The sequence below is a fragment of the Ascaphus truei genome, chromosome 21, assembly GCF_040206685.1.
Source record: "Ascaphus truei isolate aAscTru1 chromosome 21, aAscTru1.hap1, whole genome shotgun sequence".
In the NCBI taxonomy this organism is placed as follows: Eukaryota; Metazoa; Chordata; class Amphibia; order Anura; family Ascaphidae; genus Ascaphus; species Ascaphus truei.
In genome coordinates, this window is record NC_134503.1 from 32400932 (window position 1) to 32420267 (window position 19336).

The window sequence follows — 19336 nt, forward strand, 5'->3', positions numbered from 1 at the left end:
CACAAGGTATTGTGGGTCACTAGTTTGGAGGCTCTGGCGGTGAATAACAGCCACATTACATGCACACGCCATAAAGTTTGTCAACTCTACGTACGTTGTCCAACAAAGACTCAATAAAAATCAGTGAAATCTGAAAAGCCCGGGATGAAGCCAACGCAAGGTTAGCGAAACATATATCGGGTCAAAACGAGATGCGTGACACAAGATCCCAACGCGAAACAGAGGTTCATTGATTTCGTCTACGATCAGGGTCGAGTGGTTTTGTCAGGTGAGAGATATAATATATATAATATTAATGATATATGTTCACATGCCAACCACTCTATAGCAATACACCCCCTCCTCCCCCGCCCCCAAAAAACCCCTACAGAATCGCGTCGATATCTTTGCGGAGTTCATTATCTCACAAGAAGTTGTGCCTCCGATCCTTGCAGCCTTTTTAGTTTCCTGCATGCTGCCCTGAATACCAATTCATAACAGACAGACATTTGGGAGCATACAGGTATACATGATATAAGGTGTAGATATCAGGGGAGCTTGATACATAACTCTACCCCTATGCCTACCTATAACCACTAGATTATAATATAAAGTGGCATAGGTACAATTATCTGGTCCAACAGCCTGGTATATCCTACCAACAGGGGCTTCTTAGGGACAATATACCATTGAAACATACCTTCTCAATGGCAGCAGTAGCTTTTTAATATATGTAATACTAGCTGATATACCTGGAGTTGCCCGGGATGTAATTTTGGGGGGACTGGCGACAGGATTGGGCTTCCCCCCCCCTTGACAGCTAGGTGGGTGACTGAGTTGACTGAGTGTGTGGGTGACTGAGTATGTGGGTGACTGAGTGGGTGGGTGACACTTGACTGAGTGGGTGGGTCGGTGACTGGGTGGGTGACTTTGGGGTCGGTGACTGGGTTCGTCAGTGACTTGGTGGGTCGGTGAGTGGGTGGGTTTTGGTCGGAGAGTGGGTGGGTTTTGGTCGGTGAGTGGGTGGGTTTTGGTCGGTGACTGGGTGGGTTTTGGTCAGTGACTGAGTGGGTTTTGGTCGGTGACTGAGTGGGTTTTGGTCGGTCGGGGAGTGGGTGGCTGGGGTCGGTGAGTGGGTGGATGGGGTCGGTGAGTGGGTGGATGAGGTCGGTGAGTGGGTTGGTGGTTTTGGGTGAGTGGGTGGGTGGTTTTGGGTGACTGACTGGGTGTGTGGGTGACTGACTGGGTGGATGGGTGACTGACTGGGTGACTGGGTGGGTGGGTGACTTGACTGGGTGGGTGGGTGACTGACTGGGTGGGTGACTGACGGTGGGTGGGTGACTGACTGTGGGTGAGTGGGGTGACTGACTGTGGGTGAGTGGGGCGACTGAGTGAGTGGGTGACTGAGTGGGTGACTGAGTGGGTGAGTGAGTGACTGAGTGGGTGAGTGAGTGACTGAGTGGGTGAGTGAGTGACTGGGTGGGTGAGTGAGTGACTGGGTGGGTGAGTGAGTGACTGGGTGGGTGAGTGACTGGGTGGGTGGGTGAGTGACTGGGTGGGTGGGTGAGTGACTGGGTGGGTGGGTGAGTGACTGGGTGGATGTGTGGGTGACTGGGTGGATGTGTGGGTGACTGGGTGGATGTGTGGGTGACTGGGTGGGTGTGGTGGTGACTGGGTGGGTGTGTGGGGGACTGGGTGGGTGTGTGGGTGACTGGGTGGGTGTGTGGGTGGGTGGTTGACTTTGACTGGGTGACAGTGGGTGGGAGACTGGATGACAGGGGGTGGGGGACTGGATGACAGTGGGTGGGTGGGAGACGGTGGGTAACTGGGTGACAGTGGGTGGGTGGTAGACGGTGGGTAACTGGGTGACAGTGGGTGGGTGGGAGACGGTGGGTAACTGGGTGACAGTGCGTGGGTGGGAGAACGGTGGGTGACTTACCTTGACTGGGTGGTGGTTCCTGGCGGCAGAGGGTTCCCTCCTCCACTGATATCCCCGTGGCATCTGGCTGGGGCAGGAGGTGGGTTCGGGAAGTTGGCGGGGGGGGCAAGAGTGGCAGGCTAGGGCAGGAGGGCCGCGCCGCGCTTCCCCTCCGTTCCTCGTTGGGAGGAGCCTGGAGTTTACGGCTGGCGCAGGAGGACCGCGCCGTGCTTCCCCTCCGTTCCTCGGTGGGAGCGAGGGGGGAGGAGCCTGGAGTTTGCAGCTCGCGCAGGAGGGCCGCGCCACGCTTCCCCTCCGTTCCTCGTTGGGAGCGAGGAGGAGGAGCCTGGAGTTTGCTGCTGGGGCAGGAGGGCCGCGCCGCGCTACCCCTCTGTCCGGGAGCCGGTGCAGGGCGGCACACATGAGTGTGATGGTGCGGCTGGGGATGTTGCAGAGCGTCTGGGTTTGGGTGAAGAGGGGGGAGGGAAAGTGAGGCCACCAAGAGGGGGGGGGTGTGTATGTGTGGAAGGTGAGCTGCGGTCCGGCTGATGGGGGAGAGTGACGGGCACCGGAAGAGTGTGTGTATGTGTGTGGCGCATGTGGTCACAGTGTGAGGAGAGTGTGCGTCTGTGTCTCTTCTCCCTGCCTGGCCCGCAGGCCAATGAGCTGTCCAGCAGACATACACACACAAACATTATTTGAGACATATATATAGATATGGGAATGAAGGAGGAGATAACAGAGCCCTTTGATGAACATCAAATATTTGAAAAAAAAATGAGAAAAGTGCACAGTCCATAAAAAATGGATTATTTAACGGTCATGGTAATGGACAGAGAAGGTGTCGCCCTACCAACGCGTTTTGAGCATCAGCTCTTTAACAAGGTAGCTTGATAAAACATACCTTCTCAATGGCAGCAGTGGCTTTTTAATATATGTAATATATATATATATATATATGTGTTTTATACTTTGGTGTCCGGTATCCAATTTTGTGGCAGTATTGCCATCTACATTCTACTTATTGGACCCCCAATAAGATATCAGCCATTAATGCATCTCATTTTAAAATGTCTCAATTCATCATCATTTTGAGGTTTATTTTATACATAATAAACTCCTCCTAGGCAACACCCTCCCCCTCACCCCCCATTCCACTACGGGGTTGAGCAAGGTTATCCCTTATCCTCATATTCCATAAATCTGAAAAACATATGAAAGGAAGTTACGTTTTCACTTGTGATTAGACGGAATTACGGTATAAAAAATAAAAATAAAAAAACACCCCATCATTTAGTTTTTTGAATGAATTTGACACATTGCTTGACCTGACGCAGAGAGAGGAACTGTTAAACTTCTAATAAATCGGTTGTTAGTCCAAATAAAATAAAAAATAAATAAAAATCACTAAATACTTATTTTTTTGTGGGGTTGTTTGCATTATTGCAACTTGGTTAACATCTAAGTAAAGCATTTCTAATTCAGGTTCCCGTAGTCCCCTGTACAATCCTTACTGTGCTTTCTCACTTCCTGTTTTGTAACATTTTCCCCATGCCAGCCTTGTAAAAACAATGGAAAGCTGCAGCCTGTGTGCGCTAGGGCATCAACTGTGTCCCACATGGTCCTTATTAAATAATATTTTCTCAGGAGCGTCACTGCTAAATTGTTCAGTATAAAAACAAGAATATTAAAATGAAAGGGTGGCGATTCGGATTTAAAGCTAGAGACTCATTTGGGCGTCGCATTTTCAGATAGATAAATTGCTTTTTTTTAAGCCTTAAGTTGTTCTCTATTAAGAGGAAATATATATTTAAAAAAAACTCATCTTTGTGGACCGACCAACAGGTAAATTAATCTCCTTCATCCTAACAGCGGCTAGATGTGCAGTGGCTGCCGCCTGGAAGAAAGTGTCTCCCCCCTCAAAACAAACGATAAAAAATAGGATACAAGAGGTAATGAACATGGAGAAACTATCGGCTTTTCTGAAAAGATCCACGGACTCCTTTAATAAAACATGGGACCCGTGGCTAACCCATATGGCACCCCCACGTCCCTAACCCAAAGATGAAAAGTAAAAAGAACGAGTCTAGAAACTCCAGTAGAAATACTCTGAGGACGTAATAAGCAACAAGTATCCCCCCCCCTCCCCCCTCCCCACCTTCCCTTCCCCCCCTTTTCATACTCTTACTCTCTGTTTCCATACTCGCGCCACCCTCACAACCCCAGGAGGGCCAGGAGGGCGATGAGCTTTCCTTTTTCTCTCTGGTTTCTTTAACCAAAAAATGGAGAAAACTTGTATTAGGCTGTATTAACATATATGACATGTACATTGTGAAATAAGTATTTGCCTAATAAAAAATTTTGGAAAAAAAAAAAAAAAAAACTCATCTTTAAAAACTGCCACTTCTCCGTAAAGGTGAGATCTGATGGGCTTCATTTCATATTGCACTTTGTTTTTATTTATACAGGCATACCCCGCTTTAAGGACACTCACTTTAAGTACACTCGCGAGTAAGTACATGTCGCCCAATAGGCAAACGGCAGCTCACGCATGCGCTTGTCAGCACGTCCTGAACTGCAATACCGGCTCCCTACCTGTACCGAAGCTGTGCGCAAGCGGGGAGACTATAGAGCATGTTACAAATGTGTTATTTACATCAGTAATGCACGTATATGACGATTGCATTACAGTACATGCATCGATAAGTGGAAAAAAGGTACTGCTTCACTTTAAGTACATTTTCGCTTTACATACATGCTCCGGTCCCATTGCGTATGTTAATGCGGGGTATGCCTGTTTATATATATATATATTATTATTTTACGTAAATAAATTAACATCTTACTTACATGTACAATTTTGATAAAGGAACAATATTTATACATCTATCTTAGTAAAAACAATTATCTTCATAACACTTTTTCTTTACTATTTTCTGTATGTTGCATATCATTTTAATTTTTATATATACAATCTCTTTGGCTTCTTTTGATTATTGCACTTTTATGCTCCCACCTCCCATATCCCCTTTAACTGTTCGCTAAATGTACAATTAGAATCACCTCTTGCTACATGTTCACATTAAAATAAAGTAACAATAATATAACCACCAAAAATGGCATTGTAAAACGCTGCAGGCCACTGCTACGTTGTCACGGTGTAGGACATTTGGTGGCGGCCGTTTTGCCGCGACCAAATGGCTGCCGCCCCTATGCCACTGGCTGCGAAGGTAAATTAACCCCCTACCCTAAGCCCTTACCCTTAAATCCCCCTACCCTAACCGCTAAAATGCTTAAATTAACCCGCTACCCTAACCAGTAATAAAACTTACCTTAGGCTAAGGCCCCACTGCACGCACCAGCACACCCGCCTTGCGTCCTGACGGTGCGTGCACGGCACTTAACCGCGGTCTGCAGGGATCGTCTTTAGGCACAGGGGGTGTGACCAAAACAGGTTGGGTGGGCGTGGCCATGACAGGGTGGGGGGACTGGGGGCCTGCACTGTGCTATGTGTGTACAGCAGTTAACCCATTCACTCCCACAGAGATGCACAACACTGCTCTGTTACAGACAGGTCACATCTGGTCTAAGATACAGTAATCTCCCAATACCAGTGTTACCTGAAGCTAATAAAACGCATGTGTTTTTTGTTCTAAATTTCACCAGTGAAAGTATTTGTCATTTGTGGCACTGCATCTTGGGATGAACGTCTCTCTTTCAATAGCAATTCTGCTAACACGGGTGCCCAGTAAAGAAAGGGGAGTTCCTTGTGTGAGAAAATGATGATGTCACATACCAGGCCTCTGATTGGCTCCCTGGCGCACCATATGACGCGTCGCCGCTTGGGAACACAATCCACTTGTAGCCCCTGCTGGCTGACGCGTCACAGCACGCAGTGAGCCAGGAAGCGAGGAGGCACCGGGGACAGCTAGGGAGCAGGTAAGGGGCTGGTGAGGGGCGCGCATGCGGTCGTGTGCGCCGCCGACTGCAGCAAGGATCTAGCCTTAGAAGTGGCTAGCAGCAGGGATTCTAGCAGCGAATTGGCTGTGGCGGAGGGTCAGTCTACGGCGAAGCAGCAGCGGCAATTTGGTTGCGGCAAAATGGCTGCAACCGCTTTGGAATTTCTTTGAAATGTTTAACAGCTTAAATAAAACTGATGAAATATATTTGTGAATCTCCCAATGACTCCACAGTAAGCAATGGCGTCGGTTAAAAACAAAAAACAAAAACAACACTGACGGCAGGGGTAGATGTTACTGCTTTTAATAAAGGTCAAGCCCGCCATTACCCCTACCTCTCAGTAATACATTTGTAGATAGATAATTATGCAGCCCAGTTCCAGCACTGCAGGACAAGGGGTTAATGTTATGTTCAGGAGAAATATTGCAACATTGTCTGGGACCTTTCCATGTAATATTCTTCATGTAACTCTTTGTTGTTGAATTTCTACCCACCAATCAGGAGCTCGGTTATATTGAAAACACCTGGCCTCAACGCCTTTAGTATGTAACCATGTTATGCCATAGGGTATAAAAGGTAGTGAATGAGACCCCTCGTAGCTGTAAGTAGCGGTTAGCTTTTAGCTCAAGATTGATGTTCCAGTGGGAATTCCAGCTCCAGTGTCAACTCCAGTGGTGGTGCCAGGCCTGGAGTCCTGTTCCAGAGGACACTGCAGGGAAGAAGGAACAGGGGGAATTGTCTTTAGGGAGTTCCCTGCAACTAGGTCTATAGGGTAACCCCACTCCCACAGTTGTAAATGTGTGTTGTTTAACTGTGAATAGTTGTGGGTGCTACTTTTTCCAATACATTCATTTTATCAACTGCGTTTTAGTCTGGTGAATTTATCCCTGGTGTGATAGTCCTGGTCTGCCATGACACACTCCATCTGTAACAAATGATGTTATGGATAAGCACACACATACATCGTTGATCCAGGCTTCTCTCTCCATTGTTTTGCTGAAACTAATTATTCTTCCATTGTGAGCCAGAGATAAAAAAGAAAAACAATAAGTACAAGATGAGGTTAGAATTACACGGACCTAAAGAAAATAGAAACATATTTGCTTCCTGTGTAAAATGTACGTGTTGAATCTTTCAACGGAAACAAATGATATTAAGTTGCTTTAAAAAGTGATTGCCAATTCAGTGCTCAGCCATTTCTTTTGTTTAGCAGAGTTTTCACCTGTTTATTATCTCACTGGTATTCCCGGGTTACATTCGCAGGAGCTTGTTTCAGCGCGTATAGCAGCAGTTTAATTTCCCAGGGAAACGGATTTTCACTACATGATGTATACAGAGTGCAACAACAGACTTTACATAAAGTAAAAGGAAGCAGAGAAAAGACGTCAAGATTGTTCAAATAAATTATTTTTTTATGGTGGGTACAAAGGATTCCTTCTTTAAAGCAGCCTTAAATCCGACCCACAAATAAAGTATTTATATTTTACCTTGCATGAAAGATGGGGTTCCCACGGCACTGAATAGCAGAGATCAGAACTCTGGGATCCATTGATTGCAAAGATATTTAATTTTGTACGTTTGCCGGGAGAAACAAAGAAGGCTGTGGGGTGACCCAGTCAGTGGTGCAGGTCATGTCAATGTCGCAGCTTTCTATCTGCTGCCAGAGTTTCCATGTGGTTGCTCTCAGACATGAATTACTGTAATGGAATGTCAGAATATCTCAGGAACTGGGAAATTCCTGCAGTTTATAGAGTATTGCAGTTCAACATGGGGGACCCATTGATTAAAATAAGATACATTTCTAATCTATGTATCCCTATTCACATTAAAGCGGTATGTTTCAGGTCAAATTCAAAGCTAGAAATCAGGCCGTGTTACCCACCAGTCAGACGTGAATGTGCTCACAAGGGGTATTTTTATTTACTGTACACTGCACAGTGGAGGGTTGTCACTCTTTTACCCACCATAACATTTAATGTGAAGCTGAAAAGCATAACTTATTAAATAATTGTTCGTTATAGGCATTACATGACTGTTTACATTATTTTAATTTAAATATAGGACGCTTATTAGCACTCATAGCCCGAAGAATGGGCCCTGCAGTTGTTCATGCAGAGAAGATGTGAGCTCTGAAGATCACAAAATCCTACTTGACACCTTCATTCGATCACAAGTGTTTTTCTTTGTTACATACCACGTGTATAATATTTCTCACATGCATGATTAAACAGTAACGTGGCTTTGGCAGGAAAGGAGCCCCCAACCATCCGTGTTAAAAAAAACAGCACCTTAACCACTACGCCAACGCTTGCTTCCTCCCCATTCTGATTCAACAGAACAAGAAAAATTGTGAACTAAAGAATCTACTTGTGTATGGGACATATCCCCTTTTCTCAAATACAGCCCACTAAAACTTTCACGGTTTAGTTCAACATTATTTATAGCTATAAAGTTGGGTGCCTGGAAAACCGAACGTGTGAGCGGAAACGAGCTAGTTGACTAATAAAACTAAAATAATGTGACATTGTTACTGTCCGGCCTCACTAGTCCTGCTGCTGTCACTACACTGTACAGTTTACAGCCTTTAATCAGAAGTGTCCCTCCCTTGTTTGGTGTGGACATACATGAAACAGCACTCATGCTCCCTCATTGGTGGGAAGGGACCAGCTTCGCCGTTTTCCTGTTATTACCACTGATCAATATCTTTAATAATAAAACAGACCAGCGACTTACGCCTTCTCTTATACTTTCTCAGTCCAAACTTGCCCCTAACTAAACATGGTCAAAAAGGTAGAAAATATCAAATACAGGATGTTGAGCTCTCCTTAATTCGGTGAAGTCAGTGTCCCGTGCAGGAGAAGATGTATGGTCCATTTGAAAGGAATATACCAAAATCAACAGCTCGCAGAAGTCATCCCGGCATTCTAATAGGGGTGTTAAAGTTAACTAGTTCAAGTACATCAGAACAGCAAAATGTCCCAAAGTCAAGGACTGGCTGGCTTTCTATGATGACCTAACTCAGAACTGGCCTCCGTGGACTGGTGGTGCAAAGGGAGCCATTAGAAACGAGAATGCAGGGCAAGTTTTACTGAGCTCAAGGAGGTGGGGACATGCAGTAATCAAGGAATAAGCGTGCTAATTAACAGCAAATGCAGTGTCACACCCAGTATGACTGTTTCAATCAATTAGCTTGCCTGGTTTAGCAACCAGAGTCCAAATCTACTGGAGTTAGGTTCTCTGCAAACTGGGTATTCCCATCTAATGTTTACAAACCCTACTCACTATACAAACCCAATACAGTGCGAAGTTTATTGTGACCGATAAGCACTAGCAAAAACTTAATAAAAGCAGACATCGCCCAAACAGTGACAACCAATCTCACAGTTTGTACTGAATGTTTCTGAAAGGGACAACCTCTAAGCTGATGTTGAACACCATACAATGCTTCATACAGTATGGTGCTGGGAACAAACCTGTACCATCTTACGCTTTGTAGTAATATGCTTGAACGATACAAAGTAAGAGCAATTGGGTGAAACACTGAATGATGGTTTGAGAGGTAAATGAAGGGTTGTGCTATAAGGGAAATGCAGACGTTTTGATTAAGCAATATGTAAAAATGTCCACTACACACACTACATATACGTATTAAACAAAAACAAAAAAAACAAAATCTTACTATATTGTCAAATCCACCAGTGGTTAAATCAAGTACAGGACAAGAAAACTAAAAGGTAATTTGTAGAGAAAAGTTTTTGGACCGGCAGCAGACGGTATGTATCTAAGTTTCCCAACATTCAAAAGGCACGAAACGGCACCAGGATGTTTCAAAGATAGTAGGATTTTGTTCTGATAAACTTGGTGCTGCATCTGAGAGACTGATCGCCCCAAAGTGTCACTGCACTGTTAAAAAACAAGTGCGTGGATTTAATGTGTAGTGACTAAGTGACTTGATTGACATTAAATCTTATACTATATTAGTGAAAGCACTGTATGCCTGGATGTCCGGTGTCCCTAGGGGAAATCTCATTGGTCCCTTGGGCCGCCCGCCCCCGCACACCTCTCATTGGCCTGAGGCGGAGTGACGGGCCACACACACACACACACACAACACAGCAGCTCTATACACACACACACACACACACACACACACACACACACACACACACACACACACACACACACACACACACACACACACACACACAACACAGCAGCTCTATACACACACACACACACACACAACACAGCAGCTCTATACACACACACACACATACACACACACACAACACAGCAGCTCTATACACACACACACCCCCTCTGTCCGCCCCCCCCCCCATCACGTGCGCCGCCCTGCACTGGCTCCGGACGGAAAGCGCGGCCCTCCTACCCCAGCCGCTCCCTTACCTCCCCGGCGCTACCACCCGCTCAGGTAAGGCACTGCGCGTCCCACCTCAGCCTCAGGCCCACTGCGCGTCCCGCCTCAGCCTCAGGCCCACTGCGCGTCCCGCCTCAGCCTCAGGCCCACTGCGCGTCCTGCCTCAGCCTCAGGCCCACTGCACGTCCCGCCTCAGCCTAAGGCCCACTGCGCGTCCTGCCTCAGCCTCAGGCACACTGCGCGTCCCGCCTCAGCCTCAGGCACACTGCGCGTCCCGCCTCAGCCTCAGGCCCACACAGGGCGCTTCCTACCGCCGCTCAGCCGGACAGCACATCGGGGGACCAAGCAGGCGCTGGGGGGGAGGAGCGCGAGACTCAGGCCCACACAGGGCACTTCCTACCGCCGCTCAGCCGGACGGCACATCGGGGGACCAAGCGGGCGCCGGGGGGGGGGGGAGCGCGAGTCTCAGGCCCACACAGGGCGCTTCCTACCGCCGCTCAGCCGGACGGCACATTGGGGGACCAAGCGGGCGCCGGGGGGGGGGGGGAGCGCGAGTCACGGGGAACGGGGGGGGGGCCGAGCCATGAGTCACGGGGGGGGAGTCACGGGGAACGGGGGGGGGGGGCACCAGCCGAACCAGCAGGGGGACGGACGCACGGAGGAGGGGGGGAAATGCCCATACATAAATTATGACAATACATATGCCCACTGCTCTCCACCCCCCCCCCCCACTCCCCTTTCCCCCCCCCCAACTCCCCTTTCCCCGTCCCCCACTCCCCTTTCCCGTCCCCCACTCCCCTTTCCCGTCCCCCACTCCCCTTTCCCCGTCCCCCACTCCCCTTTCCCCCCCCCCACTCCCCTTTCCCCATCCCCCACTCCCCTTTCCTGTCCCCCACTCCCCTTTCCCATCCCCCACTTCCCTTTCCCATCCCCCACTCCCCTTTCCCCGTCCCCCACTCCCCTTTCCCGTACCCTACTCCCCTTTCCCCCCCCACTCCCCTTTCCCCCCCACTCCCCTTTCCCCCCCCCCACTCCCCTTTCCCCCCCCCACTCCCCTTTCCCCCCCCACTCCCCTTTCCCCCCCCCACTCCCCTTTCCCCCCCCACTCCCCTTTCCCCCCCCACTCCCCTTTCCCCCCCCACTCCCCTTTCTCCCCCCCCACTCCCCTTTCCCCCCCTAATTCTCCCCTTTCCCCCACCCACTCCCCTTTCCCATCCCCACTCCCCTTTCCCGTCCCCCGCTCCCCTTTCTCCCTCCCCCCGCTCCCCTTTCTCCCCCCCCCGCTCCCCTTTCTCCCCCCCCCCGCTCCCCTTTCTCCCCCCCCCGCTCCCCTTTCTCCCCCCCCCCGCTCCCCTTTCTCCCCCCCCCGCTCCCCTTTCTCCCCCCTGCTCCCCTTTCTCCCCCCCCGCTCCCCTTTCTCCCCCCCCCCGCTCCCCTTTCTCCCCCCCCCCGCTCCCCTTTCTCCCCCCCCCACTCCCCTTTCTCCCCCCCACTCCCCTTTCTCCCCCCCCGCCCCGCTCCCCTTTCTCCCCCCCCCCCGAAACATTTACAACAAATACTCACCTATTGTTCCACGATTTATAAATAATACTACCTATTACGCATTTACATCCCGGGCAACGCCGGGTCTCTCAGCTAGTGAACCATAACAAACGTGTAGTGTAGTGTATTGGGATAATCTCTATCATTATGCAACATTTTCAAGAGGCACCTGGATGTTTGACTAGCTTTTACCAATTAGTACAGTAACTACCGTTGCAGTATCCTCAAGGCTCTTGTCATCTATATGGCTCTAGAAAACAGTATATTCCCCCGTTCTGGACATGCACATTAAAGGCACAGCCAGGGGGAGAATTGGCTCAGGTGGTGGTTGAATAGACAAATCCCACTTGGTTCACATACTGTACACTGTATGTTCGTGGACGAACCTCTATCTACTTGTGCATATGTAGACTGTCAGACTTATTAATAGCCTCTTTGCTGCCAAATAAAAGGTGTTTAACGTAACTTTCCTGGTGTAATATAAATATGTAACACAATACTTATGTATATAAAGCTTAAATTATTTGCTTGGATACTCAGATGCTGATGCTGACTAACAAACAAGATGCTGACTAATATTACTTTGCACATATACAATGCTATAAAAATAGGATAACATCCCAAAACTACTTTAGAAAAATAGAAGCTTTTAAACCTTCCAATAATTTTAATTGTGTAAGTTTTTCCTATAGAGAACTGAATACACATAAAAAATGGACATTTCATAGACATTACTGTCATTACAAACAGGCTGCCATATTTAACATTACAGTACGCCAATAAAGGGAACAAAATGAGATATCTTTAGACTGGTAGAACATATAAAAGTGCTATTTCATTAGTAAAAATAAAAAATTAAAACCACCTTTAATGCATGACTTTGGCATGATCTCACATTTATTGCAAATTCCAGTAACAAAGATAAACCTAATAGTTCTGAAAATAAAAGCGTCAAGACATATTGGTAACAAATATCAATTCTATCTTGCCTCAAAACTAACGAGACCTCACCATATTTGTGAATTAAAAAAAAAAAAACCATCATGAAGAACTGTGGGATTCTTCGACAAAATCAGATGCTGTTCACAACACTTATTGCAACTGGTCTGAAAGTGGTTACATTGGGTAAGGAATCAGAACGCAAGTACAATATTTCAACCAATTAGTTTCTAATCCCTGGCACAGACCCACAGAGACTATTAGGTGCTACAGACCTTTGTGTAGCGACGCTCCGAGCAGACTTTGCAGAGCCCGTTAAAACGATTCATGGTGGATAAGCAGTGCTCGCTGTTAGCTCATGGAAAGGAGCTGCTGGATACAGAGCTCAGTACAGCACTGTGAAGCTGGCTGGTCAGCCCATGGGAACCCAGCTCCGCAGAAGAATTGTAGGAAGCAACCTTTCACCTTCCCAGCTCCTGTCTGCGCTGTGTGCCTCATAACGATAAGGAACAGGGTTTCCTGCAAACTCACAGGGACAGGGAAAAGCGCCCGCCTTATATTAAACATTTCTGTCAGCCATTTAGTATTCCCTAATCCAAGGGTGCCAAATAAAGTCATCAAGCCCCCCCTCCACCCCCCAATAGGTCAGGGTTCCAGGAGATCCCAGCTTCAGCACAGGTGGCTTAATGGAAGACTGAGTCTCTGATTGAGCCACCTGTGCTGAAGCAGGGATATCTTGAAACCCTGATCTGTTGAGGGGGGTTTGACGACTGGACTTTAATACCCCTGCCCTTATCCCTTCTCTATTGGTTTGGCTTTTGTCGTTGCAACGTTACATTGTCCTCAGATCTTCGCAGGCGTCCATGTAACCATCACCGCTGAATGGAAATCAAAAGAAACAAATGCTCTCAAAAGCAGGAACTTTTCTACAAGATGCCGTCTAGGGCCACATTTATGAAGTGACGTTACTGCGTGAAACCCCTTCTGTCATGGCAGGCCCCGTGCAGGCCCATTTTCTTGAGTTGGCCATAAAAGGCCAGGTCTAACAAGCCATGCTTGAAGTTGTCCTATGATGAAGCCCTTCTATGTAATTATGGTCATGAGCTGGTTTATCCTTCGTAGGGCCAAAGTGAGTTAATAGCAGGGGCCCGCTTAATAGGTGAAATGCCGGTGATTGGTGACAAGGCTTTTTTTTACGGTTGATGTCAACATTACCAGATGCATTGGATGGTTTCACAATCAAGGTCCAATCTCTTTTGGCAAGACGACTGGATCCTATAATCTACTGGCAAATTGCACCGTTATTTAGAGAAGGAAAGAAGCATCATTATTCAAACAGATAAACATGGACAATCTGTCTCTGCTTAGCAGGAATTTCAGAGGAAATGCTAAAAAAAAAAAAATATAACACAAAATGAGTCATTTGTCCACGAACACAAATATGTGAGATTGTCATTTAAAGGGCGATCGTTCTCGTAGGAAGCCGGAGATTTATGTTTTTACTGGTCTATCGTTGCAAAACCATTATATACTAAACTCATCGGAGACACCATATTGTGTATAATATACTGGTGTACACCTTCAGTTTTATGGACAGACTGTACTTTTTAAATGATTATTATCTTTTTATTTTATTATTTAAATAAAAATGAGATTGGGGGGCGGGGGATACAAAACACAGACTAACATTTTGTACATATATTTTCGTCTTTTTAAAGTAAGAGAATTATTAAAACTACACAAAATTAAACCTGCAGTAAAATGAAAGCAGAAATGTTCTCCCCCACTTGCCCCCATATTTTTTATACCCCCTTTTTGTACATGGTAGGATGGCCTTGGAGGTCCTCCAAGGCTGAATCCCACAGGTTTCAGCTCCGGGAATCCCCCAGTTTCACAGATCCCAAATGGTGAAGATACCAGGTTTAAATCCCCCTCTTGGGGAAACAAAATGGCAAAATGGCTGCCAAATCTTTCGCCAATAAGAAGCCGCAACACACTGGTTACCACTTCCTATTATACAGCAATTTAAATCCCCTTTAAAAGAAGTAATGCTGATAACTTCCCCAGTAAGTATTATCGGGAGCTGTGGGTCTCCAGAACTGAAAATAGCACAGTTACTCGCTGGAGCGTTGGTTAGTTAGAGGGAGGTTACACACTGGAGGAGGCATTAGTTAGGGGGAGATTACACACTGGAGGAGGCATTGGTTAGGGGGAGGTTACGCACTGGAGGAGGCGTTGGTTTGAGGGAGGTTACACACTGGAGGAGGCTTTGGTTGGGGGAGGTCACGCACTGGAGGAGGCATTGGTTAGGGGGAGGTTACGCACTGGAGGAGGCATTGGTTAGGGGGAGGTTACGCACTGGTGGAGGCATTGGTTAGGGGGAGGTGTCGCACTGGTGGAGGCGTTGTTTAGGGGGAAGTTATGCACTGGTGGAGGCATTGGTTAGCGGAAAGTTACGCACTGGAGGAGGCATTGGTTAGGGGGAGGTTACGCACTGGAGGAGGCATTGGTTAGCGGGAGGTTATGCGCTAAAGGAGTTGGTTAGAGGGAGGTTGCTGCTTTAACACTTTAGCACACATTGTGCACCTATAGTACATGTAGCCCATGTCCCCCCCCCCCAATCCCAGACACAGATCGTGCCTCTAAGGTGTAGTGAGCGTTGGCTACATGTAATTGGGTGGTTCATACCTGCTTGGAACAGGAGGGTCTGAGTCTCCCGCATTGGTGTGGGGGATAACAGGGCCAGGCTTCTGGGGTAATGGCCTCCATTCTTTAGTGGTTTTGGTGCAGCGCCTCCATTCTCTGGCGAAACCTAGGGGATAGGTTGGAGTCTTCCCAGAGAAAGCCCTGGTCCCAGGGCGAGAGATTCCAATCTCACACAGTCTTATATAAAACAGCAAAAGTCTTTATTGTCTCTTATCAGTGATGCAGCACACAGCAGCAGTTCATTTGCAGTCTCAGTCAAGGTAGTACACAAGTACCTGACCTCCTCTCCTCTTCCTCCAGGATCTGTACCCCTGTAGGATGGCTGTAACGGGGCCTCAATACCCCTACCTCCACCCAAGGGTAGGCCCTCTGGGTGAGGCTAGATATCCCCCCTCACCCCTTGCAGGGGGAGGGGCATTGGTCCACTGTAGCTGTATCAGCTCTACTCAGACGGGCTCTGAGTTCTTCAATCCTGTCTCCTCCAGACTCACTCAGCTCTCTCTCTCTCTGAACTGTGCAGCTCACATACTCCTCTGTCATCAGACTCACAAACTCCACACTCCAGCTACTGACCCTCTCATCATTGACTCCAGATTAGACTCAACTCTCCCACACACACAGGAGTAGCCCACTAAATAGAGTACAGCCCTGCCCCTCATGATGTCAGCAGGCCCCTCCCCTGTGTCTATGCCTTCCACACAGTCAGGAGCCTACCTCTATCACTCAAGGCAGGGCTTGAAGGAGAGAAAACCCATGATTACTACTGGCGCCTGCCCTTAACAGGACTTACTCCAGTAGGAGAAAGATATGTAGTCCACTATTTCTTACAGGGGCTACATGTATTAGAGGTGGAATTTATTACACATAATGTTTGCAGAGCATCATTATAAAGGGCTGTCTAAGGCTTTAACCAATCCTTGATCTTGCAGATTCCATTGGAAACAACAGGTGCCGAGTGGAGGAAAAAGTTAAGTTTGTGCTGCTCCAGGAGAAGCAGAAGCCAAAAGGGATTAACAGTGTGTAGAGGGAGAAAGGGGGTGGCCCGGTATTAAAGGGGTTGCACCCCATATGGCCATCCCCTGACCTCACCAGAGAGACAAGGGGTTAACTGGACTGTGTTCCAGGGATGAGGTTTGCACCTTATTATACCTTGAAAATGTATGTTCCCCTGTTCCCATGTTTCATTATAAGCATGTATATTAATGTTTTAAAGTGCATTTCTGTATCTCCAATTCTGGAGGTCGCAGAGAGTTCATATTTGGCCAATATGTGGAGTCACTGTAGGCATTAAAAACTGGCAAAGGTTGACCCACTGAGCCCACCAGAATGGAACTTATTAATATGTGTAGATATTAAAGTGTATATGTATTTTATTTTGGATCTGTTCTGAAAATGCAGACGCCATTTGCTAGGCTAATAAGTCATGAAGGGCAGACGGCTGAGTAGCCTAAGCACGGTGATCAAAAAGTAACTGCCTTGATTGTTACCCAATGTCTAGGGATTAAGTATTAGTCAATCAACAAATTCTGCCAGTCTAATTGTTACCTGAGGGCATGGGTTAGTCTGTTAGTTTGTGTCTCCACATTAGAGAGTGGATACAGATAATTGTTCACCAATAGGCTGTGTTCAATGTTAAGAATAGGGTTGCCCAGGTACACTGGCGACACACTTTATTCGAGCTCGGCTAGTCCCACGAATTCGGGTATACCCGGGTGTATTGAGGTTTGTGACTGTTTTCTGCCCGAGTGCATTGAGTTATTTTCCGGCAGGGATTGAAGCATTTTATTCCCGCTGGCTGCAATACTGCACAGTACATATATATATACTGCATTACAATTCATGAATTTATGCCATCTGGTAGACACGCGAAGCATTGCAGCCTATTAAATCCTAATCATTATCATTTAACAGATCAGCCGCCCATCAGCCAGGCATGAACCCAGGCTGGGAAGGCAAATGCAACGGGGCTTGTCAGAGGTGAGGAGCGGCGCATTCCAGGTATCTGCCAGGTACATACCGGGTATTTGCTCGAATAAAGTGTGTCGGTGCAGTATATAAACTGTGTCAACCCTACAGTTTTGAGTTGTGCTGGAGTTGTGCTTCTGATACCATCTTGAATGTCACTGGATTGCTGGAGTTGTGCTTCTGATTCCATCTTGAATGTCACTGGACTGCTGGAGAATTGCTATTGGATACTTCTCCATTCCCCAACCCTAAGTAAGTGTTATCTTCTTGCCTGTTAATTGTACTATATTGCTGTGTTCACCTTATTTAAGGAATAAATTATATTTTATTATATCTAAGCCTCGTTCAGTTCAACCCAGATATTTGGTGCTCATTATATCTTGTCATAAGCTACCGTGACACAGTGAAACTTTAATGCACTTTCGAGTAGTATATTCATCACACAACCGGGCAGCAGTGCACCGAAGGCGGGGGAGCTCCGGCACGAGCGCCGATGCTACAACTGCAACCGCCCTGGTCACATCAGACCAGATTGCCCAGAACCCCTGCGTTCCGGCGGACCCCATCAGGGGCAACGCACCCCAGCTGCGAAGCCGGTAGCCCGCGTGCGGGTGGCTTCCACCACAGACTCCGGACCGGTCATGGAACCAACTCCCAGCGAGACGTCCCATGCAGCACCTGTCCCGGTTTCATCGGTGCCTACAGCCAGGAGCGGAGGATATCTCAGCGCGGACCTGCAGCAGACGGATGGACGGAGCAGACATCTCACCCCGGTCACCGTTGGTGACCGGCAAGCAGTCGGCTTGCTGGATTCAGGAGCTGCAGTGACCCTGGTCCGACCTAATATGGTCCGGCGAGAGGAATTGATCCCAGGCCCTGGGATACAGATCACTGTGGCCGACGAAGAGCCACGTTTCCTGCAAGTGGTCAGAATCTTTTTGGATTGGGGGGAGGGCCAGGGTGTGCGGGAGGTGGGGGTTTTACCCGGTTTGGATGCCGATGTTCTTCTTGGCAATGATCTGGGACCGATGACCTGCACCTATGACCGAGTGCCCAAGCCCGCTGCAGTGGCGGCGGTTACCCGGAGCCAGACAGCGGCAATGGCGGCGGCGCCAGTCCCCCAGCCTTTGGGACCAATGTTAGCGGAGGGCGCAGAGGAGCCCGGTGTGGTAAGCCAGGATCAGTTGCAACCACAGACTGACTTACTGTTCCCTCTCACCCTTCCCCATTCCCCTGACAATAACATGACTGGGGGTGGCCAGACTTAGGAGCCCAGTTTAGGGAGGCAGTGAAGGCAGACCCTACCCTGGCCGGCGTGAGACTTCGGGCGTCCGAATCTCAGGCAGGGGAGGGCACTGAGTACTGCCTATGGTATAAGGGACTCCTGTATAGAGAAGAAGGGAACTCAGGGATAGAGGAGGGATTGACCGGTAAGCGACAGCTAGTAGTGCCCCAGCGGTACCGACGGCAACTTTTACGGGTAGCTCACTCTATTCCGTTAGCGGGACATCAGGGGGTCAACAGAACGCGAGCCCGGTTATTACAGCGTTACTACTGGCCGGTGGCATCTCAAGATGTGGGCAATTTCTGCCACTCTTGTGATGCCTGCCAGCGAGTGGGTAAGGCGGGCGACCGTGTGAAGGCACCCCTGAAACCCCTACCGATAATAGGGGAACCCTTCCAGAAAGTAGCGATGGATCTTGTAGGACCCCTTATGATTTCTAGCAGGCAGGGAAACACTGTGGAGCAGGTGGAGATAGGGGCACAGTTGAGTGCTAGGCAGAAGGGAGAAGCCAGGGACATGCTAGCTAAGTATGGGGCCCTCTTCACTGACATGGCAGGGACCACACATCTCACAAAACACCCAGTGCTCAAAGGGGACACGCCGCCTCAGCATAAGCATGCTTATAGAGTGTCAGCAGAGGTCAAGATCAGTATGGAGAGGGAGA

At 48.2% G+C, this 19336-nt stretch overlaps 1 protein-coding gene across 2 annotated transcripts in view; it reads right to left on the minus strand.

Annotated features, from left to right (window-relative positions):
• RGS3 (regulator of G protein signaling 3) overlaps positions 1–13137 on the minus strand; it is a 457941-nt gene extending 444804 nt beyond the window's left edge. Inside the window, exon 1 of one of the 2 annotated variants that reach the window (XM_075579463.1) lies at positions 12992–13135. In XM_075579463.1, the coding sequence (XP_075435578.1) occupies positions 12992–13045 (54 nt within the window). In that variant the 5' untranslated portion in view covers positions 13046–13135. Of the gene's footprint in view, positions 1–12991 lie in introns of both variants that reach the window. The other variant, XM_075579467.1, reaches the window with a different exon arrangement.
• Between the last annotated feature and the right edge of the window lie 6199 nt (positions 13138–19336).